At 32.3% G+C, this 23,034-nt stretch overlaps 2 protein-coding genes across 3 annotated transcripts; one reads left to right on the forward strand and one right to left on the reverse strand.

Annotated features, from left to right (window-relative positions):
• Nucleotides 1–1,338: 1,338 nt before the first annotated feature.
• On the forward strand, nucleotides 1,339–7,816 carry LOC11432255 (endoribonuclease YBEY, chloroplastic). 2 transcript variants are annotated; one of them, XM_013610226.3, is made up of 13 exons: nucleotides 1,339–1,825; nucleotides 2,109–2,221; nucleotides 2,285–2,360; nucleotides 2,468–2,563; nucleotides 3,109–3,286; nucleotides 3,432–3,500; nucleotides 3,585–3,685; nucleotides 3,898–3,990; nucleotides 5,127–5,198; nucleotides 5,677–5,796; nucleotides 5,880–5,930; nucleotides 6,347–6,535; nucleotides 7,193–7,816. In XM_013610226.3, the coding sequence occupies exons 1-13, from the start codon at nucleotides 1,490–1,492 to the stop codon at nucleotides 7,358–7,360; spliced, it is 1,662 nt and encodes a 553-aa protein (XP_013465680.1). In that variant the 5' UTR covers nucleotides 1,339–1,489; the 3' UTR covers nucleotides 7,361–7,816. The 2 variants fall into 2 exon arrangements, with proteins under 2 accessions (XP_013465680.1, XP_003588445.2); XM_003588397.4 differs by having other exon boundaries at nucleotides 1,340–1,825; nucleotides 2,109–2,360.
• Nucleotides 7,817–9,559: 1,743 nt separating this feature from the next.
• LOC11434175 (tyrosine--tRNA ligase 2, cytoplasmic) lies at nucleotides 9,560–18,202 on the reverse strand. Its single transcript, XM_039831641.1, is given in 22 exon segments — nucleotides 9,560–9,811; nucleotides 9,918–9,977; nucleotides 10,418–10,523; nucleotides 10,676–10,821; nucleotides 11,090–11,172; nucleotides 11,259–11,364; nucleotides 11,929–11,994; nucleotides 11,997–12,030; nucleotides 12,113–12,311; nucleotides 12,588–12,678; nucleotides 13,137–13,278; nucleotides 13,364–13,456; nucleotides 13,717–13,733; nucleotides 13,846–13,905; nucleotides 14,958–15,063; nucleotides 15,236–15,381; nucleotides 15,604–15,686; nucleotides 15,764–15,869; nucleotides 16,393–16,489; nucleotides 16,587–16,876; nucleotides 17,781–17,931; nucleotides 18,019–18,202. Coding segments are annotated over 22 exon segments (2,262 nt in total). The 5' UTR covers nucleotides 18,078–18,202; the 3' UTR covers nucleotides 9,560–9,790.
• Between the last annotated feature and the right edge of the window lie 4,832 nt (nucleotides 18,203–23,034).

The raw sequence follows: 23,034 nt of genomic DNA on the forward strand, positions 1-23,034 counted from the left end.
CATCTCCTATGTAATAATTACATTAATAAAATTGGTTAAAAATTATATTTTCTTAGTGGTTGCCTTTATCATTATTTGTAGGAAACACAGTATATCTCAATTATCTTATTATTATAGGAAAAATAATTTTTTTCAATTTCTACCAAATGATCTTTTTGCTTAAACATGTGGAATTTGACAGCTTATATATTAATGGAGAATTCGTTGTGGATCCTGCTAAATACTTTGGATTAATACTTGTCCACGTGAGCTTGGGTAAGTCTACGTATCAAATTTATATGCAAAATATCTAAGTGAGTTGGAATCCGTTTGTGTTAACAAGAGTTACGACATCTTTAAAAAAGGTTAAGACATATCTCAATGCTTATAGAATATTGTCAAAGGTACATATAAATTCATTAAAGAAATAATCACAATGATAACGAGAATTGAATTAATTTTGATTGTACGATTTCACTCTATCAATATTGTATGTGAGTTTTTTCAATGTGTTAACCTATAGGGTCCATTTGAATTGAATTTATACAAAATAACTTATGCAAATAAATAATCTTTTATGTATTATATTTTAAGCTTGTCAATATAACAATTTATGAAGTTACAATTTTAGTTAGTGAAAACTTATAAATTAATATTAAAGTTTATTTATTTGCATAAACTAAAAATAAACCAATCCAAACAAACCGGTTAGTAGGGAAAGAAGACATTAATAATTTGAAGTTAAACTGCAAAATAAATATAATTCAAGCTTAAATATGTTCTTCGTCCCTGTAATTTGGGTCAGTTTTGGTTTTTGTCCCTGCAAAAAAAAATATTGAAAAACATCCCTACAAAAAAAAATGTTTGAAAAAGGTCCCCTGGCTCCACCAAAACGCTAAAGTGGCATGGCATGGGTATGCACAAGTGGCAGTTGCTGACTGTGCAAGTTTTGCCACGTAGTCGGGCACATAATATTAAATTTTAAAAAACATTTTTAAAATTCTGAAAATTGTTTTTCAAAATAAAAAAATCATAAAAAAAATTCCGATTTTATAATGTTTTGATTTTGAAATATGAATAATTATATAATTCTTACGAAAATTTAATTTTTAAAAAGTTATTTCATTTTTTTCGAAAAGTTATTTCCGGATTTTATAATTTAAAAAAAAAATACATTTTTTTTAAAATTATATAATAAAAATAATTTCAAATTTTTTTTATATTTTGAAAATTTAATTTCATGTTTTAAAATTTAAAAAACGTTTAATATTACATGAGTTAACTCGACTATAATTTAAAGGAGTATTCCAGTTAATAAAGTCGAGTATCATATCATATGAGTTACCTAAAATTTGTGAGTAGTTCGAATCTCCACAAAACATTAGTCTCTGACATATATTTCCATTGCATCTCATCTCATCTCATCTCCCGCTAAGGTGATAAAAACGAAAGCAACATTGTTGAAGGATTGATTAGCCATAACTATAATATAATAATCTCCTTCTTCTTCATGCTTCCTCGTTTCTCTAACCTTCTACGCCACCCTCCCTTCAACTCCATCATGTCACGTGCCATCACGTGCTCTCTCCCTCAACCCCATTCCTCCTATTCCGTCTCATTCAACAACTCTTCCGTTTTTCCTTTCTCTAACTCTCCTCCTCGCCGTATCTTGTTTGCGCTATTTGCTCAGCAGCCGCAACCGTTTCGTGGAGTCCGTGCAGCCGGCGGAGGAGGAAAGAGAGAGTATCGGAAATTCAGAAGCCGAGCGCCGAAGAGGAAGAAGGAGTTAGAACTCTCCGTCCCTATTTGCATCGAAGAAAGTTTGCCTGATGATCCTGAAATCTTGGTTAGTTACTTTCTACTACTTCATCATCAATTCATTAATTAATTAATTAATCCCACTCTATTAGTATTAGTAGCAGTGATTGTTTCTGCTAGTTTTTTATTTTCTTTCTCATAAATGGATGGATTATATGTGAATTAGTTACTTTAGAGAAGCTAGATCCTTTCGTTTGACTGTTAATTTACATTCAAATAATGCTGTTTTTTCGTTTTAAAGAAACAAAATATTTATATTCAAGTTCTACTTTATTCATTCTTTTTTGGGTCTTTGTTTTTTCTGTGTGCAGAATATTGCAGAGATGCTTCGTCTAAATGTCCCAATGGCAATGAAACTGGCATTTGATGGTTTGAAAGGTTCAGAGTATAAAACAAGAGATACTGCTATAGATGATGTTGGCAGGTTTGAAAGTGTTGAGTTATCCGTGCTTCTTTGTAATGATGAGTTTATACAAAAACTTAACAGGGAATGGAGAGATGAAGATCACGCTACCGATGTTCTCTCAATGTCACAACATGAACCTGGACTCAATCTTCCTATTGTAAGAATTGCATTTTCCACCTCATCATCATAATTCATAAGTATACAGACTTACAACTTAGATGGAATGCCAATTGCCAAGTGCTTGATGAATTCCTTTATTTGCAGCTTATGTTGGGTGATATTGTAATTTCTCTTGAGACAGCGGCAAGACAAGCAGAGGAAAGAGGACACACACTTCTTGATGAGATCCGTATCCTCATGGTTGGTTTTATAATATTCTGACTATTTATTATTGTCTTTAGTTGAACTTTATTGTGTTACACTTCTGCAAATGGCATGGTTAAATTCACACGAGTTATACAATTGCTTAGCTTTATTCAGTTTTTTTCTTTATTTTCATTAACAAAAGTTGGTGCTTTAAACAGATCTTTTGAAATATGTGCTGTTAACTATAAATCTTGAAACAGAGTTCACTAGCCATTTCAAAAGAGAGAAATTAAAAGTTAAAGTAACGATGCCAAGAACTTTCAAATGCACTTACATACTAAATAATGGATAATGTCTGCACTGCAAGAATCATTGCACTGAGTGCTCAAGTATAAAACACAATCGAGTAGATATAAATTGTTGGTTGAAGCTTGAGGCAAACTGGTGTTTCATTTTCTTCTACTTGCGGGGATGTGTTGTTTGAAAAAAACAAAATGAGATGAGCATGTTGGTCATTTATCTTCCAAGACAGTATTATGCTGTGCGAACTAAAAGTTGACACTTGATAATGTTATACCTCATTTTAATCTTTTCTTCAGGTCCATGGCTTGTTACATCTTTTGGGATTTGATCATGAATTAAGTGAAGAGGCTGAAGTAGAAATGGAAAAAGAAGAGGAACTCCTTTTGCAAAGTCTTGGTTGGAAAGGAAAAGGGCTAATAAAGAGTGCATATGATGCTGAAGAAAATGCAAGTTCTCAGCAAAACAGTTCAGATGGTAATTTAATTTTTTTACTAGCACGCATCAACATCTGTGAACCAGTATGGTATTTTGGTTTTATGTGTTTCCCTCACATTCAAGTAACCGCCATTTGCACAAAAAAAATATGGGGGCAAATAATCTTATAGATGAATTGTCAAAGACAGGAAGAAAGAAGGCAGTCTTCGATTTTACAAACCAAAGTTCAGCTATATCTTCTGTGATATGGATGGTAAGATCTCTGCAAAACATACTCTTTACATTTTCCATTATCCTTTTTTTTTTTGTTTTTAATTGAATCCTGTATTATATAAAGGAACATTGCTGAACAGCAAAAGTCAAATTTCTACTTCAACTGCCAAGGCTTTGAGAGAGGCCTCAGCAAGGGGCGTGAAAATTGTGATAGCCACTGGAAAAGTAAGATGTTGTAGACCCGTGATTTGTCAGAATACCATGTTTTAAGCTATTTATTTTACACTGGCTAATACAAATGTGGATACAAAATGTCAGAATACTGGTCAATTATTGGTTGTTACTGCTGCTATTCTTAGCAATTTTTCTAATATAAATGTGGATATTCATATGGTTGAAAATATGTTCTGATCATTAATTTGAACATTGTGAATTAGGCTCGTCCAGCTGTGATAGATATTTTTAAGAAGGTGGATTTAGCTGGAAAAGATGGCATTGTTTCAGAATTTTCTCCTGGGGTTTTTTTACAGGTAATTTGGCGCCTTTTCATGTTTCTGTTGACACCTCTGATTCTACAAGGCAGTTCATATATGTTGAACTTGAAAGCATTTGTTTGTCTACAACAATTTAGCATGCATGCTTTAGCTGCTATTCAATATTCATCAAAATTATTTTAAATAATTGTGCTATTTCTCATTAAAAATAGTCAAACAACAGTGTTTCAAAAATTATGAAGAATTCAACAGTACGCAGTGAAGATGTTTGATGACAATTATGGCCATAAAGGATATTTGTTTGGATATTTTCTTAAAATGCTGATGAATAAGTAAGATGTAGGTTTTTACTATGAGAAATTTTGTTTACCTTGGTTCATAATTATCAATTCCAGATAGTGGCTGACCAGTTAGTGGGTAGGGGGATGGTCACTATACCAAAGACTGTAATTGTTAAATAATTTTACTATATTAAAATAAAAAGTAAATGAAATTAAAGACATATTCATAATAATAATAAATATAAATATAATAGGAGCGATCATAGACAAGATTCGAACTCCGGTTTAAAAAAAGTTTATTAAAGGCTATGAAAGAGTCATACTCTTAAGCTAAATTCACTAGTCAATAACAAGAAAGTGTTTAGAAATAAAGTAATTGAAGGCTATGAATGAAGGATGCCACGACTGCAGAGAACATGTAGGATGAAAAACAACAAAACAATCACAACGGACACAGATAGAGCAGAGGCGTGAGTAGGGCTAGAAACAGAATAGAGACAGATGGAGCCGGAGGCACATCTCTTTCCTCTACTCGAAAGCCTTTTGAGAGGCAGGTGTGCCCTTGTTTGGCAGGAAAAGGATTGGATTGTTTGGGAACAATGCTTTGAGCAGTGGCATATTGATAACGTAAATGTGAAGACTCTTACAAGTAATGATTATGACATCCGCTTTTAAGTACCATATATCTTTTTCGAGATAACTTAATCTCTTGGAAAGGTATAAAACAAAATGTAATTGATAGTTTGCTTTTCAGTAAATTGCCATGTCTAGCATTGTATTGTTTAATTGAATGACCAACAAAATGTAGTTTCTGATACTTTTGATTACAACTTTCCCACTATCACAGTTTCTATTATTTAAGATGCTGTTATTACCCTATGCCCTATCCAGGGGTTGCTTGTTTATGGTAGACAAGGTCGGGAAATATATAGGAGCAGCTTAGATCCGGACGTCTGTAGAGAGGTAATCTCTTTAACCCTCCTTTTTCAGTTTTTCGTAACAACAAATATTCATTAGAGTTCAACTTGTCCTGTATTCCTTTGTCCTTTTGGACTTTATTGCAAAGGTTAGCTGTGGCTTTTTAACTGTTTATCACTTTATTTCCCCATTGCTTATGAAACATTATGGTTGTGTTGTTGTTTTAGTCCTAAACCAAATCCCTGACACACCCTCAATAGCCATATTATGTTCATTGACTACAGACTTTTCAATTTTGCTTTCCTTTTACCTAATGAGAAAAACAAAAAACATTTATTATCGAGCTCACTTGCTGGGATCTATGGATGTCAATTTCGTATCCCAGTTTTCTACATAACAAAAAGATTGAGTATTTCAAATTTCAAAGTTAAATGCCTAAAGTATATATATTCTGAAATGTCAATTTTTGCAGGAATGTTCTTCTTGTAACTGTATATAAAAGTTGTGTTTCTTCTATGTGCAGGCATGTCTTTACTCTTTGGAGAGTAAGGTTCCACTTATTGCATTTTGTGAAGGCCGCTGCTTAACCCTTTTTCATGATCCACTTGTTGATTCACTCCATACAATATACCATGAACCAAAGGTACCTCATTATTTGGATCCTTTATGATTGCTTACATTCTATTTTGCTATTTGCTTTTTATTTTAGAGAAAAATACTTTACAGGCTGAGATCATCCCTTCTGTTGAAGATCTTCTGGCATCTGCCGACATACAGGTATTCACTAGGACATATTCTTGTTACCTCAATTATAGTATATAATTTACAATTATTATTAGCAGCTATTCACTGTTCTCTATTGAAGGTCTTCTTCCATACCAGGAAAGGGGGAATGACATGTAATTTGAAACCTTGTAGTTTGACATTTCACCTTAGAATTATATTTTTTTCTTTGTTTGTTTTGCTTCATAGTTTAATTTTATCCAATAAATATCACATACAAGTTTTTTCAAAAAATAAAACATATATATCACATACAATCTGTCAAAAAATATATATATATCACATACAAGTTTGTATTGACTGCATCCTGTCCTCAAAGACAACTGCAGTAAAAAATCTAACTAAATTTACTTTTATTATTGTCACTTTTCACTTAGATATCTTGCTAACAATTACATTTGGTTCTACAGAAAATGATTTTCTTAGACACTGCCCAGAGTGTGTCGGATACATTACGTCCATACTGGTCAGATGCAACAAAAGGTCGTGCCACTGTTGTTCAAGCTGTACCGGACATGCTGGAAATTGTACCCTTGGGAACATGTAAAGGGAACGGAGTAAAAGTGCTGCTTGATCACTTGGGAGTTACTGCTAATGAGGTGCCACAAATATCTATTTACCTCACACATTTATTTTGTTGTCTTTTTCTCTCAAACTCAGAAAGTGAAAGTAAGATTGGTATCATACAGAGTGGTACCGTATTTGAGTTAGCATAATACATTAATAATATAGCTAGTTGGATGACATTTCTTACAATAATGTAAACCATTAGATTCAACACATGTTTTCCATGACATGATTTTGTGATCATATTTCACTTTTAATAGACTTAAATAACCTTTTGGTTTATGTAAGTGTAACACATTATTTATTGGTTTTAATCTCTGAAAAATAGGAATATATGCTTTCTGTCATCATTATTTTGGTTCTAGTCCTTGTAATATTTGCTCTATATCGAATTAGTTCTTCCAACACTTAGACTATATTGATATTAGTTCCTAAAATATGACATCAATTTTATTTTACAAGTATTACTTCAACATGAACCAAATATTTCAAGGACTAAATTAGAACAAGGATAAAAATAAAAATTTAATGTTTTATCAGAATTAAATCCATCAATTGTGTTCATGGACTAACTGCAAAAAGAAAAACCATGTATTGCATTGAATAAGATTATTTAGGCCTTTAATATTGCAGCCGGCTGTGCTGACTTCTAATCTCACATTTCTTTACCCCAAATTTATGATATGCAGATAATGGCTATTGGTGATGGCGAAAATGATGTAGAGATGCTTGAGCTGGCTTCTTTAGGCATTGCACTGAGTAATGGATCAGAGAAGACCAAAGCTGTGGCAAACGTAATTGGTTTAAGCAACGATGAAGATGGTGCAGCCGACGCCATCTATCGATATGCATTCTGAGCAGCTGAAGGCTTCTCAATCATTGCATTCCCTTTCTACTGGGGTGTAAGTTGATACCCCTGATTAATTTTTTTTGGTTCCCATTCATTTTCTTTCACAAAAAGGTAAAGATGAACAAAACATATCATGACATTTATTTTAGTCATTATAGGCTGTAACTCATTCATTAAGGTTGCAATGTTTTCATGTCTAAAGGCATGGTAGCTTTGCTTCCCCTTTTAATATATGAAACATGATAGAAAGTTCAGGCTGTTACTGTGAAATTTTTTGATTATATCCGTTTGCCATGGTAGATAATAACCCTTGTGGGGATCATTACAATTTTTGTTGAAAAGATACCGGCCATAAAACTAGAGCTGTCAAGTTCTGAATGAATTCTTACAGCGTGTTTGTTGAGCCATATGTATATAACTTGTTGACTGTCAAACATATTTACAAATCACTGTTATTTACTTTAAGACACTGATTTACCTCAGATTTTTCACAACAGAAAGTGAAAAACCCTTTGCCAACAAAGGTTAACGGACATACTATTGACCTTAACTCACGATGTGTTAAAGCATTCGAAGTTTTGAGGTGTTTCACATGTTATTATTGTCATTAGATGTCACTAAATTTTTATTTGTTAAAGATATAGGTTGAAAATTTTAAAGGTTTTCGATTTGATCATTTTTTCTGGGACTTCGCTGATCACTTCATTTTATAACATAATGGGGTGAAACATGACAGGTGCATAAAATTGTAGTTTGAATGATCGATTTTAAGTTAACATTAGACTGTGGGATATCTCTAACTCAAAAGGTAGTGCCAAGAGAACAGGAAAAAGGGTGATTGAGCAACTGTCCGATCTTTGTTCAATGTTGCAGGAGCCAAGCAAAAAAATACATTTGTTCTAGAAGATTTTTTATTATATTGTTCGTTCCAATTGAGTTTGTTGCCTACTAAAGCACATCATAGAGCAAGTTTCCAATCTTAACCCATGTTTGGTTCTACATTTTGAGCTGTGAAAATTGATTATAGAGGTGTAAAATTGACTTTTCATGTCTTTGGTTGCTTCAAGTAGAATTGATTCTGTTTTCGAAATTGTTTTAAACTTGAAGTTAAGATTTGTAGCTAGTCTATTTTTACCCTAAAATTTGTTGTTCAAGTAAGATATTTTATAAAATTAATTTCAAAATCATTTTTTTTTGCACCGCAAAAGCATCGCAATTATTTATTTTGAACTTTAAAATATTGAAGTTGGATGGCATACCTAGCATTCTTTATTTTAACAATCATGCTTATTTATTTGTCGATTTAAGATTGAAGTGATAGACACTCAAGGTTTTTTTTTTTCTTCCGTCAATTTATTTGTCACTATTATATACTATACATTTTTAATTAAAAATTTATGTGCATACGAGGTATAAGAACTAAAAACAGACTATATCATTACAGTCAAAATTGAATTACTAACAAAATCAACAAAATCAAAAATAACTTTATACTAGGGGCGGATGCGCTCCACATGAAATTTTTCTTTTTTAAATAAAACGAATGCGATGTCACTTGTTAATGATACTAAAAAATAATTATAAGAAATAAGGAATGAGGGATGAGAAGAACTTATATTTAAAGTTATTAAAATTTACACCGTATGCGCAAACGAAGTAATTTTTCATTGAAAAACACCAATTGTTTATTAAAATACACAAGTTGTAAGACAAACTTATCATTTTAAATTTTTTAACATATGCAAATTTCAACATGATAGAAAAAACTCTTCTTATTTTTAATATAATTTGCATTATTGTTTCTTCAAAATTTTAGCCCCACATATACTAAATGTCGGATCCGCCTATACATACAACAAAATCATCTTCCATATTAATGCACGTTTAATTCTTCACCAAATGTATTGCAAAGATATTAGAGGGAAAATATTAAAATTAGTCAACAATTACTTATACATGGAATCATCCAGGGTTCTTAGTTTATTTTCATTGCTCTTAAAATTGAAAGGAATTTATGTAAATAAACAAGGTCAAGCCCCTTGCACAACGCATCTAGAGTTTATAGAAGCTCAGTCCTTATCTTGGGAGGCTTGAAAAAAAATCATAACCAAAATATGCAACAACCATGCATTATCTCAGTAAGAGGGGTATCAGTTACATGGATCAAATTATGTCATAATATTCAATCATAAATTCATAATTCATATTTCGATCCAACTCATTCAAAATATAAAATAGGCAAAATTATTTAGATGGTCTCTTAAACTTAATTTCAATGCTTTAACTTAATGTGATGTTTTGAAGTAGTCATTTATCTCTTTTAACTCACAGAGAACATCCACCATATTTTACAAGTAAAAAATGCATTTAGCAACACCGAAAAATTGTATGCCTGTTTGGCAAAAAAAAAAAAATCCTAAAGTCTTTAATCAGCACATTACTTGGTGATTTTGTAAGCCTGCAAACCAAAGACAAATTCAGTCAGTGTGTATTCAGAGAGAAAAGATATATACAACATCAAAATGTTTGTTTGATGTATTTTACTAATTCCAAACGAGCCCAACCTTGACTTTTTTGAGTAGCTCTTTAGCTTCCTTGTTTGTTCTAAAGTGTAACCTTACAGGCTGCATGTTCCAGGAAACAATCATTTAGCTTGTACCATATACCAGAAATAAAGAAATGACAAAAAGCTTTTACTCCTAATTTCACAATAATTAACCACCACATAGAAATTTAAAACAACTCATGACAGTCGACTAACTGATACGATTATAAGAATTTGAAATGTCGAAGTGTGTGTGTGTTAACTAACCATTCAAATTATGTAAGTGTACATGATTTTCAGGTGTTCAAATATATACTTAAAAATTGTCAGTGATACCGTTCAAAATTGAGGTTAATTTTGTTGAGTAGATATTTAATAAGTTGCAACACCTTGTTATTTTTATTAACCATCCACTAAACATAACTAACCATATATTTAAATTGTGTTAACCATCTATATTGGTTTTTAATATATTTTGCATTTTCAAAAAAGATAAATACCATTTCTCTAAAACATTACCTCTAGAATTTTATTTAATGACTTCGACAAAGCTGGTTTGAGATCAGCTGGATGCAACTCTCCGATTTCATAGTCAGCAACCAACTCTTCAAAGCTTTTGAAAGTCCTAGAATGATCGGAAGCACAAACACAGAAACAAAATATTTAACACAGGAAAAGAAAAGCTAGAAAACAGACTTAAGGCATCCATAATGATTCATAAAGTTAATACTATCATGAAATATATCAAGTTTCAACACTGAAAATATGAAAACTTACTTATTCCCACCATTATCAGCACTACGCTCCACAGTAAACTCGTTAAACCATGGTAAGACAAGTTGCTTAATGTAGTCCAAGCATGGGTTTCCCTCTGTAATCTTCGGTGGGCAATAAGCCTTTTTTATTTTCACATTCACGTCAGCCTGTGATATCCAAATACAAAGTTTGAACAGTCACAAAATATTTAAAATAAAATTACAAGAAAAGAATTGAAAAAATTATTCACCATGAATGAACAAATAGCCACAATCTTACATAAGATCACAAATTGCCCTCTTATATTTTTTAATTTTTTACAAAAGAAAACTTTTCTTAGTTGTCGTCATATTCAAAACATAATACAACTAGATATGACATTTGAACTTTACTTTAATAATGATGAAAAATTAAATAGCCCTATTAGCAACATACCTCCTCATCTTCCATGAAAATGCATGATAACGGGTCACTTTTTGACATCTTCTCTTGCCCTTGCTGTGGACCAGGTAACATGTCTGAAAATCACCCCAGAATCAATTAGTAAGCAACATACAATATGCATATACACTATCTAAAAGGAAACCAGGAGAAGAATACATACTGTGTGACAAAATAACTGGTTTGTTCTTCCTCTTAATAATATCACAATAATCTCTCGCAAGCACATTCACTTTTCGTTAATCCATTCCCATTTGGCAAATGTCGACCTATTTTAAGATCAAAAGATTCATGCATTACTCTTACTCACCAATATATTTCAAGCAAATTGCCAACTACAGAGGAGGCTAGGACCATAATAAACAACACAACTAGAGACTTAACAATGAGAAATAAAAATCAACTCCAGCTAGTTTACATGTAGAAACAATAAGAAACTAGGGCGGAAAAATCCAGAAACAAAACAATTGAAGTTTAAGACGAGAAATTGTAGAGTGAGTGACATGCAATTGATTAAGACGTCCAGGGCTGTGAGCAACTAAACCAAGTCCCACATAGATTACAGATAAGACCTGACTAGAGTTTATAAAGAGAGGCACCCCTCATCATAAAAGTCGGATTTATAAGGATGAGTACGGCCCAATATAAAAACCTAATACATGATAAATCCATTTATATATTTAAGAGTTCTCAATTATAGACTAACCACAACCATCCTAGGCCTATATGGACATTGTTTTATGAGTTCATGACGATTTTTTTCAAATGTCAAGCTGACAATGTATTTATTCATTAATGCAAGCATTGATATATAGGAAAAAAGTGAACCGTACCTGGAAGAAAAAAATGTCAGCACATTGCATGCATGGATAGAATATTTGAGAAGCACCAGCGGATTCTTCATGTTCTCACTTCGTCCCATTATCTCGCTACAACTACAGTTTGGAAGAACCAAACATGAAACAACATTGCAAGTCCAAATCCATTATTCAGTGGAACATAGGAAATAATTTTCACCTGAGAATCCTTTGAACACTAAATTTCTGAGCTATATCCAACACAAGTGGCCAATACTCGTCAGCTCTGGCATCGATCTCTTTTGAGGACCACAAAAACTCAACTTTTCCTCCTTCCATATCCATCCCAATAGCTTTCCAAACTTCAATCATGTAGCGGCCAATCGTCTCAGTTTTCTTCAAATCTCCCCACAGTTTATTACTCCCTCCGTTTCAAAATACATGTCCATTTTGGAGAAATTGCACTAACCAAGAAACCAAATAAATTTTGTTATTTTTGATGAAAATATATGTGTGTTTTCTATAATACCCTTAATCATTTATTATTTCATTTTACTTTTCTCTCTCTCTACAATAAATATGCAAGGGTATTATTGATAAGTCAATAATTAATGTTGCATTGAAACTTGAAAGTGACAAGTATTTTGAAACAAAATTATTCTCTAAAATGGACAAGTATTATGAAACGGAGGGAGTATTAAGTTTAGCAAACCAATCAGCAATCACTATTTTGACCCGGCAACCAGCAGATACTAGCTTGTTCGCATGAATTGTTTTCATGATACCCTATATATACAAGTAAAAGAATGTAACTATGTATCAGAGGATAGCTTACCTACAGCTCAGCAGAGCTATTGACATTATTTTAGTAAAATAAACAGTTTTAAGTTATAAAAAAATATTGATTTCGAATTCAAATCTCGGTTTGACTTTAGATTAGAAACATAACTTTTGTATTAAGTTGAAAAATGTACACTTATCAATATTTTTGTTGATGAGGAACACTTATCAAATTTAATTTTAGAATTAAAAACATTCATAACACACCCTTCAAACTCAGTACCAAATCAACTTAAAAATAATTAAATCATGGTTGTCAAAGAAGCAAACTATTTACCCTCTATCTAGACTTGATTGTCCTTATTCTATGAGTAGATACTAGATATTATCAGTAGTCAGCAATTTACAAAAGAAAAACTTGGACCATTATACATATTAATATATCTAATATTGAGAATAATGACCTGAGCAATGTCCATTCGCCCCGAAAGTTCAAAACCATCATAGCAAACAGGCTCGGGCTTGTTGGCAAGGATGTTAAGGAGCTCGTCCTCTTGAGTGCACTCTTCCCCAACACTCTTCACAGTCTCAAACCTCTGCAACGACCTGCAACAGAAAAACATAGCACCACGGAAATTGATTTTAAACTGAAACCTCAGGAGTTGAGAACAGTGCAGTAGCAGAAACTTACTGCTGAGATGTTGCATTTGAATTGGACGATTCATCCATAGACAATGTTTCAAGAGCTTCTGCGTCTGCTGCTTCCCCTATTGATATTGGTTCCCTGGACCACAACTATTGAGTCAGTGGCTTAATGATTTCAACATAATACCATTGCAATTGCTATTTCTTTCTTCTCCTCTATGAGAGAGTTACACCCAAAGATGCATACTACAATAGTTGATACTCGCTAATATTTATCAACATTTCTCATACTTGAAAGAACCTCTAGTATATTAAACAAGTCAAAAAATGGATTTAATAACAATTAAAATTAAATGGCATTATGGCAAATAAAAAAGTTAGCCTGAATCAGCTCATTACCTGGTGACTCTGTAAGCCTGCAAAACAAAAACAAATTTAGGTTGGTGTATATTCAAAGACAAAACATATATACAACAACAAAATGATTGTTTGGTTTGATGTATTTTCCTAATTCCAAACAAGCATAACCTTGACTTCTTTTAGTAGCTCTTTAGCATTCTTGTCCTTTCGAAAGTGTTCCCTGATAGACTACATAGTTCAAGAAACAATAGTTTAGCTTGTGTCACATAACGGAAATAAAGAAATGAAAGAAAGCTTTTACTTCTGAGTTCACAAAAATATATGATATATAACATCACTACTTTTTCTATGATCAAGCACACAGTGAATAGTTGAAAAATGCAATCAACACTAATAGGGTATATTGCCACAGAAACCTAAGCATAAAGGTAGTGCCTGGAATCTAACTATCATTCCTCTCACTTAATTGACGGAGAAATACATTTTACAGTTATACTCAATAAATGAAACAGATGCATATAGCCACTTACCACCTGAGCTCCAATAAAGATGTAATGATACAAATACAGAAAGATGGAGTGGAAACGAATACACTATAAAGCAGACATAGTGCTTTACTGGAGAAGGTAATGATGGATAAACCAACTTAAATATATGATAGAACTTGTCTCAAATTCGCAAGAATAATGAACTTTTATTAATGAAAACCAAATTCTCAATTCTGGCCCAAGGTGTGTGCAGAATCAATAATAGGGACCTATGTAAAGAATGAATAATTTCCTGAATATTCGAAAATCCAGCTCCCTCCCAAATTCCCTCTAATTCTCTCATATCCCTTTCCTCGCCTAACAGGCTAACCTTCCTCTTCGCCGTTTTAGTCTTTCACTTAACAAACTTATCATAACAGTAGTTAGTTCGTTTTGTGTTTATAAGAGCTCGTGTCATTATCCACATCAGAGTGTATTAGCCTCTGCATTCCCCCTTGCTCTCCTCTGGTAATCCCTACTAATTAAGGGTCTTGGTCTATCATATATTAACCAATAACACAACATTTAAATTTCAAACCAGGCATATTACAAGTAGACTATCCAATATGATTATAATTTAAAAGAATATGAAATGTGATATATTTGAAATACATGCATAACAAAACCATTCATCGTTTCAGTCCTGAGTACAAAGATCGCCTACCTAGTACGTACAGTGCAGATTTTGCTTGTAAGACTTAAGAGGTAAGGAGAACAGAAAAAGATACATCAACATAATCAGTAAAACATTACCTCTAGAATTTTATTCAATGACTTTGACAAAGCCGGTTTGAGGTCCTCTGGATTTACCTCTCCGCTTTCGTAGTCAACAACCAACTTTTCAAAGCTTTTGAACGTCCTATATTGAAGGGAAGCATGAACATATAACAAACAATCAATTGAACACAAGAAAGAAAGAAAATAAGATCTAGAAGCCAGACTTAAAGCAATAATAGTTATTCAAGAAATTAAAACTACTATTATTATAAATGGAAGATAAAAGTTTAAATCAGGGAAATAGCAAAACTTACTTATTCCCACCATTATCCGCCCCACACTCCATAGTGAACTCCTTAAACCACGGAAAGATAAGATAACGGATGTACTCTAAGCATGGGTTTGCTTGAACTATCTTTGGTGGGCAATATGCCTTTTCTATTTTCAGATTCACTTCAGCCTATGAAATCCAAATACAAAATTTGAACGGTCACTAAATATTTCAAAAGAAAAATTACAAAAAATATCAACCAAAAAGGAACAAATAACCACATGTTTACATAAAATCACAATTTCATTCCCCCATACTAATATTCTGCTAAATCTTCTTAATTTTCACAAAATACAAATATATATTTTCTTTGTAATGATGACAAATTTAATAGCCTTATTAGCAACGTACCTCCTCATCTTCCATGTAAATGGATGATAATGGGTTACTTTTTGACATCTTCTCTTGCCCTTGTTGCAGACCAGGTAACATGTCTGAAAATCCCGCCAGAATCATTTAGAAAGGGAACACAAATATACATTAGCTGAAAGGAAATCTGGAGAATACTTACGGTGTGACAATATTATAGGTTTGTTCCTCCTCTTAATAACATCACAATACTCTCTGGCAAGAACATTTACTTTTCGCTGATCCATTCCCAATTGGCAGATGTCGGCCTATTATAAGATAAAATTGTTTATGCATTGACCAATATCTTTCAAGCATATTGGCAACTATAGATGAGACTAGGAAATATTAACAGAATTTGTTATAATAGATCAGTAAATTGTAACATACAGTTCCAATACATGAAAATATGAAAAGGAATCTCTCTACTTTCCTCTCCATTAACAATAAAGGACACAATATCTTGGTACTCAAACATATGAAATGTAAATCAGTATTAGCTATTTTACATACGTAATCCATAAGAAACTAAGACAGAAAAATCTAAGAACAGTACAGGGTTATGAACTTCTATAGAGTAATTTTCAAATGCCATTTTTACTGCTACCATTGTGCATCCATTTGTTTTTCCAGTTCTTAACAGTAACAAACAACATCCCTCGTGAGCCTATAAGGGCGCCATTATGTAACTTTAGAATTATTTTATCTTAATGTGAAGCTAACAATGTATGTAATATAAGCTAAAGTAGTCAATGTAGGCCTCAAATCACATAGGAAAATGGTAAACTGCACCTGGAGGAAAAATATGTCAGCACACTGCATGCATGGATAGAATATTTGAGAAGCGGTCAAATCTTCCTGTTCACTTCGTCCCATTATTTGGCTACACCTACAATTCAGAAGAACCAAAAAAGAAAAAATATTTCAAGTCCAAATCTATTACTCAGTGTATCATATATGAAAGCATTTATTAGCAAAAAAGAAACCTGACGATCCTTTTAAGGCTGTTATTCTGAGCTATATCTAACACACAGGGCCAGTACTTATCAGCTCCACCATTAATCTCTTTGGATGACCACAAAAATTCAACTTTCCCTCCTTCGAAATCCATCCCAGTGGCTTTCCAAATTTCAATGAAGTACTGGCCAACCGTCTTAATTTTGTTTAAATCTCCTCCCATTTTATTGTTCAACTTAGCAAACCAATCAGCAACCCATATTTTAACTCGACAACCCGCAGATGTTAACTTGTTCACATTAATTGCTTTCAAAATACCCTATAAACACATAAGTAGAAGAATGTAACTACATTAACAAACTCCACCTTCAAAAGATTTCCTTCACCACATAAATCAAATAATCAACCAAATGTATGTTTGGTTAAATAACAAAAATTATTTTTCAAATGTGATTGTAGTGAAATAAAATTACATGATTGATTATAAAATTGACTTTGCCTCCAAATCTTGGTTTGACTAAAGTTGAAGATCCTACAATTAGGTGATGTTTGGATAACAACTTAATTAAGTGCTTAGCATAATCGCTACCATATAAGTGCTTAAGTATAAGCTATTTTTGTAGCAAAAGATAAAATAAAGTCAAATTGTAGTCAAAGTGCATAAGTCAAATTTGTTTAAAATTGCCTTCAAATCAATTTTAAAAAATCAAGGTTATCCAAAATTGTATTTGTTGAAAACTCACCCAAACAAATGCCTCTACACAAATTGTGGCATAAAGAACTTAATTAATCACTTAAAGCATAAACACTATTATATAAGTGCTTATGTAGCAAAAGATAAAAAAAAAATGTTATCATATAAGCTATAAACTATCCATAAATCATTTGAAAATAAGCATAAAACAACTTATAGTCATGTTATAAGTTGTACTCTCCCAAACAGTTCCATAAGTAATATAAACAGAAATAAGTCAATCTAAACATATTCTTACAAAATCATTTTTAGAATTTTCCAAAATCAAGAGTTAATCCAAAATCACATTTATTAAACACTAGCATATCTGACACAGACACATGTAATTATATTCAATTATGTCTTCTTCTTTTTTTTTTTTCAAATTATTATTGGTGTCAACGAGTAAGTGTCATGTCCAGTGTCGGTGTAACAGTCATTCAAACACATTTAATTATATATAAATAATTATACTATTGAGAATAATTACCTGAGCAATGTGCATTCGTCCAGAAGGTTCAAAACCGTCGTAACAAACAATATCTTTCTTATTAGCAAGGAGATTAAAGAGTTCATCATCTTGAATACATTCTTCACCAATACTCCCAACAATCTCAAACCTCTCTTCAACACTCAACAACCTGCCACAACATGCAAATTCGAAAATCAAAAACGAAACTGAAAGTATTGGTAGAAAACAGAGTGTGAAGAAGTAGAAAGAAACTTACGGATTAGTTGTTTCTGCGTTTGAATCTAATGATTGAAGAGGTTTTGCGTCTCCGGCCATTGCTGACGGTGGAGGAAGGCGAGAAGGAGGAAGTATGAACGCAAGAGGAGAGAAGCTAAACGGCGATTGAGCCACGTAACTAGTATATTTTTTTTTTCAGAGGAAGGAACGATGAAGAATTGAATTGTTGTATATTTGATATTATTTCAAAAGTTATTACTCCGTCCCAAATTGTAAGACTTTTTGACCATTTCACACGTATTAAGAAATGTAATTAATATTGCATGGGGAAGAAAAATTATGAGTTGTTTTACAAAATTATCCCTAATAAATGATATGGAAAAGATAAATGTATGGAAAAGATAAATGGAATAATTGAAAGAAGAGATAGTAATTAATAGTTAAGGATATAATAGGAAAAGTAACATAAATATTTCATTGGTATTGTAAAGCGGCATATAATTTGGGACAAATTTTTTTTCAAAGCGACATACAATTTGGGACGGAGGGAGTATTATTATTATTAAAGTCTTGTTAACAATTGCCTCGGACATTCTTATCCTAAATTAAGTAATTATTCTTTTAAAATGTCAAAGTTTTCAATTTACAATGCACTGATTACACAAACTTCAATGAAAAGTTATTATTTAACGTTCTTAACTTAACATTCCCTTTATTATTATTATTATTTATTAAAATAAAAAGGTGTTTGCACGTTGCGCTTGCTATGAATTTTTCCTCCTGCTTTGTCTCAAGGTAAGTTACAAGTTTTGAAAGAGAAATGTTAACTAGTGTCATGGACACTAGCTAAAGACCTTAGATAGTAACCTTTTATAAAAGTATGTGTAGTCAGCGCATTGGAAATTAAAAACTTTTAAATTTTGAAAGAATAATTACTCTATTTAGCATGCTTAAAGAGTGTCCGGAACACTCGTTAATAAAACTCTTATTTAAATTATTTTTTTTTTGAAAGAAAGACCCTTATTTAAATTATTCAACCAAAATTATTAGTTACCTATTTACTTGTTATTGAAATATTATTCAAGAGTCTTGCCATCATTTTGGCAACAGATTTTGGTCAATCTCCACTTACCTAATTAGTAGCATCCACTTATATTTTAGTGGAAAAAAGAAACGTGTTTATCTTCCAGTATAGTATATCTTACAAGAACAGAAGCTTCAATACGTGAATTATAGCAGAGAGTTACAAACCATCCATTCTTCAAAACTATTTTTTCACTGTTACAAAATTACTTAGTGACTGAGTCATTGAGTCTGTGTATTTTTTTTGTGTCTTTAGCCTCGTACGTTTTGCAGGTTTTTTGTTTTATTTTATCGTTTTGCAGGTTGTGATCCTTCAGTCATCCGTTTACAACATGAATCATAACTCATAACAATATTATACTACTCCCTTTCTTCCAAAAAAAAAATATATATATATATATTATACTGCTCCCTCCGTCCTGACATCTACGCACCATTTGACTAAAAATTTGTCTCTAAGTATAAATCTCTTTTTCAAATTACTATGTGTATTTATTTATTTATTTTCCTAAATATACTCCTAATTAATACTACTAACTTATCTTAAAATATAAAAAGTTAAATTTAATACAAATACAAACAAATGACAATTTAGTAATATTAACATACAAAATAGACACAGTGTGTGTTTGGTATGGTGGTGGCGAGAATTGATTTTGATTAAAAGTGAGTTTGAGATGAATTGGTTTATGTTTGGATACACTTGTTTAAAAGTGATTGTTATGAGTTGTTGTTTGAATCAAAATTGATTTTGAATGTAAAATGACCAAACACCCCTAAACATAGAATTTCTTATATTTTATCAAAAAAAAAAAAAAACAATTATATCACATTTGCCAAAGCTGTATTTTTTAACCTGTAGTGATAAAAAAATCACATTTATAACAAAAATAACTACAACCCAACCCAACTTAAAACTAAGAAAAAAATGATTTTCTTTTTTCAACAAAAAAAAGCACTACGTCCAATAAAAAAGAAAAAAACTACCACACTTCTTTTTCTCAGTCTAGTCTCTGCATATCCCTTCCATTTCTCCACAAACTTCTTCACGGTTTCTACACACTTTCTCATCTCTCAATACACAGTTGCAATTTCTTCCTCTATCTCGCAATAATTTCATTCCATTCTTTCTACCATCCTTATTAAATAAACTGAAAGCTTATTTGTGCAATGACCTTCAACTTGCAAAAGGAAATTCAGATCTGTGTGGTTGAAATTCTGATCTGTCTGATTGAGTTTCAAGGTAAAATACAAGGTTGAAGTGATGTGAAGTAATGAAAGGAAGAAAGGTTGTGAGAAAGAGAAATTGAAGGCTTGAATTTATGGGTAATTTGGTAAAGTACCTGCCACTTGAGAAATTTGAGGTTGTACCTGTGCTTTCTCTAATGTAGAAGCTAGGAATTCCTGCTTTAGCTATACCTGCGTTTTGGTCTCAAAACTGAGTTTTTTGGAAGCGCTTTTCATTCACCCAAACAAAAAAAATATTCTGGAAACCACGTTTGGCAAAGGAAATGGAGGTTTGGCTGCTTCAAACAGGTTGCCGAACACATACACATTAATTACACTAATCAAACTTTTTTAGGATAACAAAGTTTGAGATAGAAGAGTTGGAAGCTACCAAAGTAATGTTACCGGATAGAGAAGCCCCCTCGAGATAATCATATTAGTAGCTAATCTAGGGTTGATAAGCTTATCCTTTAATCTTGTTTGGTGCAAAGTTGCTCGGCAATCTTGATCACCTCTAAGATGGAAGCAAAGTTGCAATTAATATTTAAAAGGCTAAAATGGTTTTAGTCCCTGCAAATATGCCTCGTTTTGCTTTTAGTCCCTATAAAAAAAAAATTGTTTTTGGTCTCTGCAAAATTTTTTGTTTTTGAAAATAGTCCATAGCCCCACTTTTGTGATGATTTGCATACGTGTTGTAACACCCCGTTATCCCAACAGCTAATTTTTAAATAAAAAATAACCAAGTATAAATCAGAGTTCATCGCAAACAGGAATGTCACGCTACTTTTCAAAATTTCTCAAATAGAAAAGAATGTTATTTATTAAAATCAACTTTGATAGATAAATCACTACTTCGCAGCAGAATGTTTTTCAATCATTTAATAATAAATACCACCAATAGATTCTGGCGCAAAGGCCTCAACATAAAAAGTCATCAATAATTTGCTCAACGATAATAAAAGCTCCAACAACATGTTCCAAAATTGATACATAAAGGAATGATAAACATAGCAACAATTTCTCATCCCGTTACGTATCAGAGCCCTAAGACACTTGAGCCACCACTCCTACTAATCTTCATTACCTGCAAGTTACCCATACGAAGGGCAACATTTCCAAGCAGAAGGGGTGAGATTCACAAACAATAATAATAGATATATATATAATCATCAACTGCATTTCACAACTTAATTAAATAATATAATTAACAACATATATTCAACATTAATATTCATACTTCTTCAACTTTAATAACACTTACTAAATCAACCAACGACGACAACAACAACTCAATCGACAACTACGTCAACGACACAATCAACTACAACGACAATAACTCCAGCAACGACCACTACAACGGCATAATCAACAACAATGACAATAACTCCATCAACGATCACTACAACGACATAATCAACAACAACGACGACGACGACAACATCTAAAGGCTTGTGGTACCATTTTCAACGAGTTGAATGACTAAGCATTCCGGGGCATAAGCCCCCAACAATTTGAATGATGATCATTCCAGGGCATGAGCCCTCAACAGATTGAATGACAAGGCATTCCAAGGCATAAGCCCTCAACAGTTGAATGATTAACATTCCAGGGCATGAGCCCTCAACAAATTGAATGACAAGGCATTCCAGGGCATAAGCCATCACCAATTTGAACGACAAGGCGTTCCAGGGCATGAGCCCTCACCACTTTATGTTTATGTAATGAACTCGACTTTGTGTATATCAGCATACAACTCAACTACGACAACGACAACAACTGTGCATAATAACTATGACTTACTCCCCAACTTGGTCAACATCAACAACCTATGACTCCGTTACTTAGAACGACAACTTGCAACTTCTACAACTCGAACTTACACCTTGTGTATTCTAATGGAATGCAGTTAAGCATAAACTAGCAATCAGCAACAATCATATTCAATTAACAGCAACACAAACAGTATACAAACAGCGAGATATAACAATATCTTATGCAATTCAACAATGTCTAACATTTCCATATAATCCAAGTAATTCGTATACAATTATATCATATTAAAAATAACCTCAATTCATCATAATCAGCATCACAGATCATCATTAATATCCTATACAACTTTCATTGCTATCCCAAGGTTCAACTCACAACATGGATTAAATACTCTTAAACACATTAATTGAACTCATAGTACTTCTAGTTTTGAGCTTTGGAATTATCCCAATTATCCCATAAGTTTTGGATTAACTTAGAAATGGTTGTGCTAAATTTTCATAAGATTTCACTAAGACATACTTGGAGTATTTCCATCATGGTGGCGTTTAGTATGGGAATGGGGAGTTTTTTCCCACCATGGGAAAGCTCCCTTTTCCATGACACCTGTCAGTTATAAACCTGTTTGAGAAGGAAAAAAAAAACTAAAATTGTATTTTAATCTTGTTTGTTTTTTCCAGTGCACATGCTCTGTTTGATAGCTTCGCTTCACTTCACCTTACTTTTATCTATTCTTTCCAGAAGATAAAGAACTAACTTCTCCAACATAAAAAGTTATTCCTTTCCAATTTCTTTTTTTCACCTCCTTCTACCCTCTTCTCCAACAGTTAAAACCAATATTCTCAAGTTGTAGATCGATGCATTATTAATGATAAAACCAATAAGACCATTTTCATGTATTTGAGCTTAATTTGATATTGGAGAGAAGATTGCATTGAGAAGAAAAATTATATATTTTCTGTCTTTGAGCTTG

Source organism: Medicago truncatula, chromosome 1, assembly GCF_003473485.1.
Source record: "Medicago truncatula cultivar Jemalong A17 chromosome 1, MtrunA17r5.0-ANR, whole genome shotgun sequence".
Classification (NCBI taxonomy): domain Eukaryota; kingdom Viridiplantae; phylum Streptophyta; class Magnoliopsida; order Fabales; family Fabaceae; genus Medicago; species Medicago truncatula.

Bases quoted from the DNA above. Each gene is read 5' to 3' on its own strand.
- LOC11432255 (XM_003588397.4), top strand. From the start codon at position 1,490: ATGCTTCCTCGTTTCTCTAACCTTCTACGCCACCCTCCCTTCAACTCC. The intron at 3,501-3,584 runs GTAAGATCTCTG...TATTATATAAAG, and splicing joins TATCTTCTGTGATATGGATG to GAACATTGCTGAACAGCAAA. The intron at 5,931-6,346 runs GTATTCACTAGG...TTGGTTCTACAG, and splicing joins TGGCATCTGCCGACATACAG to AAAATGATTTTCTTAGACAC.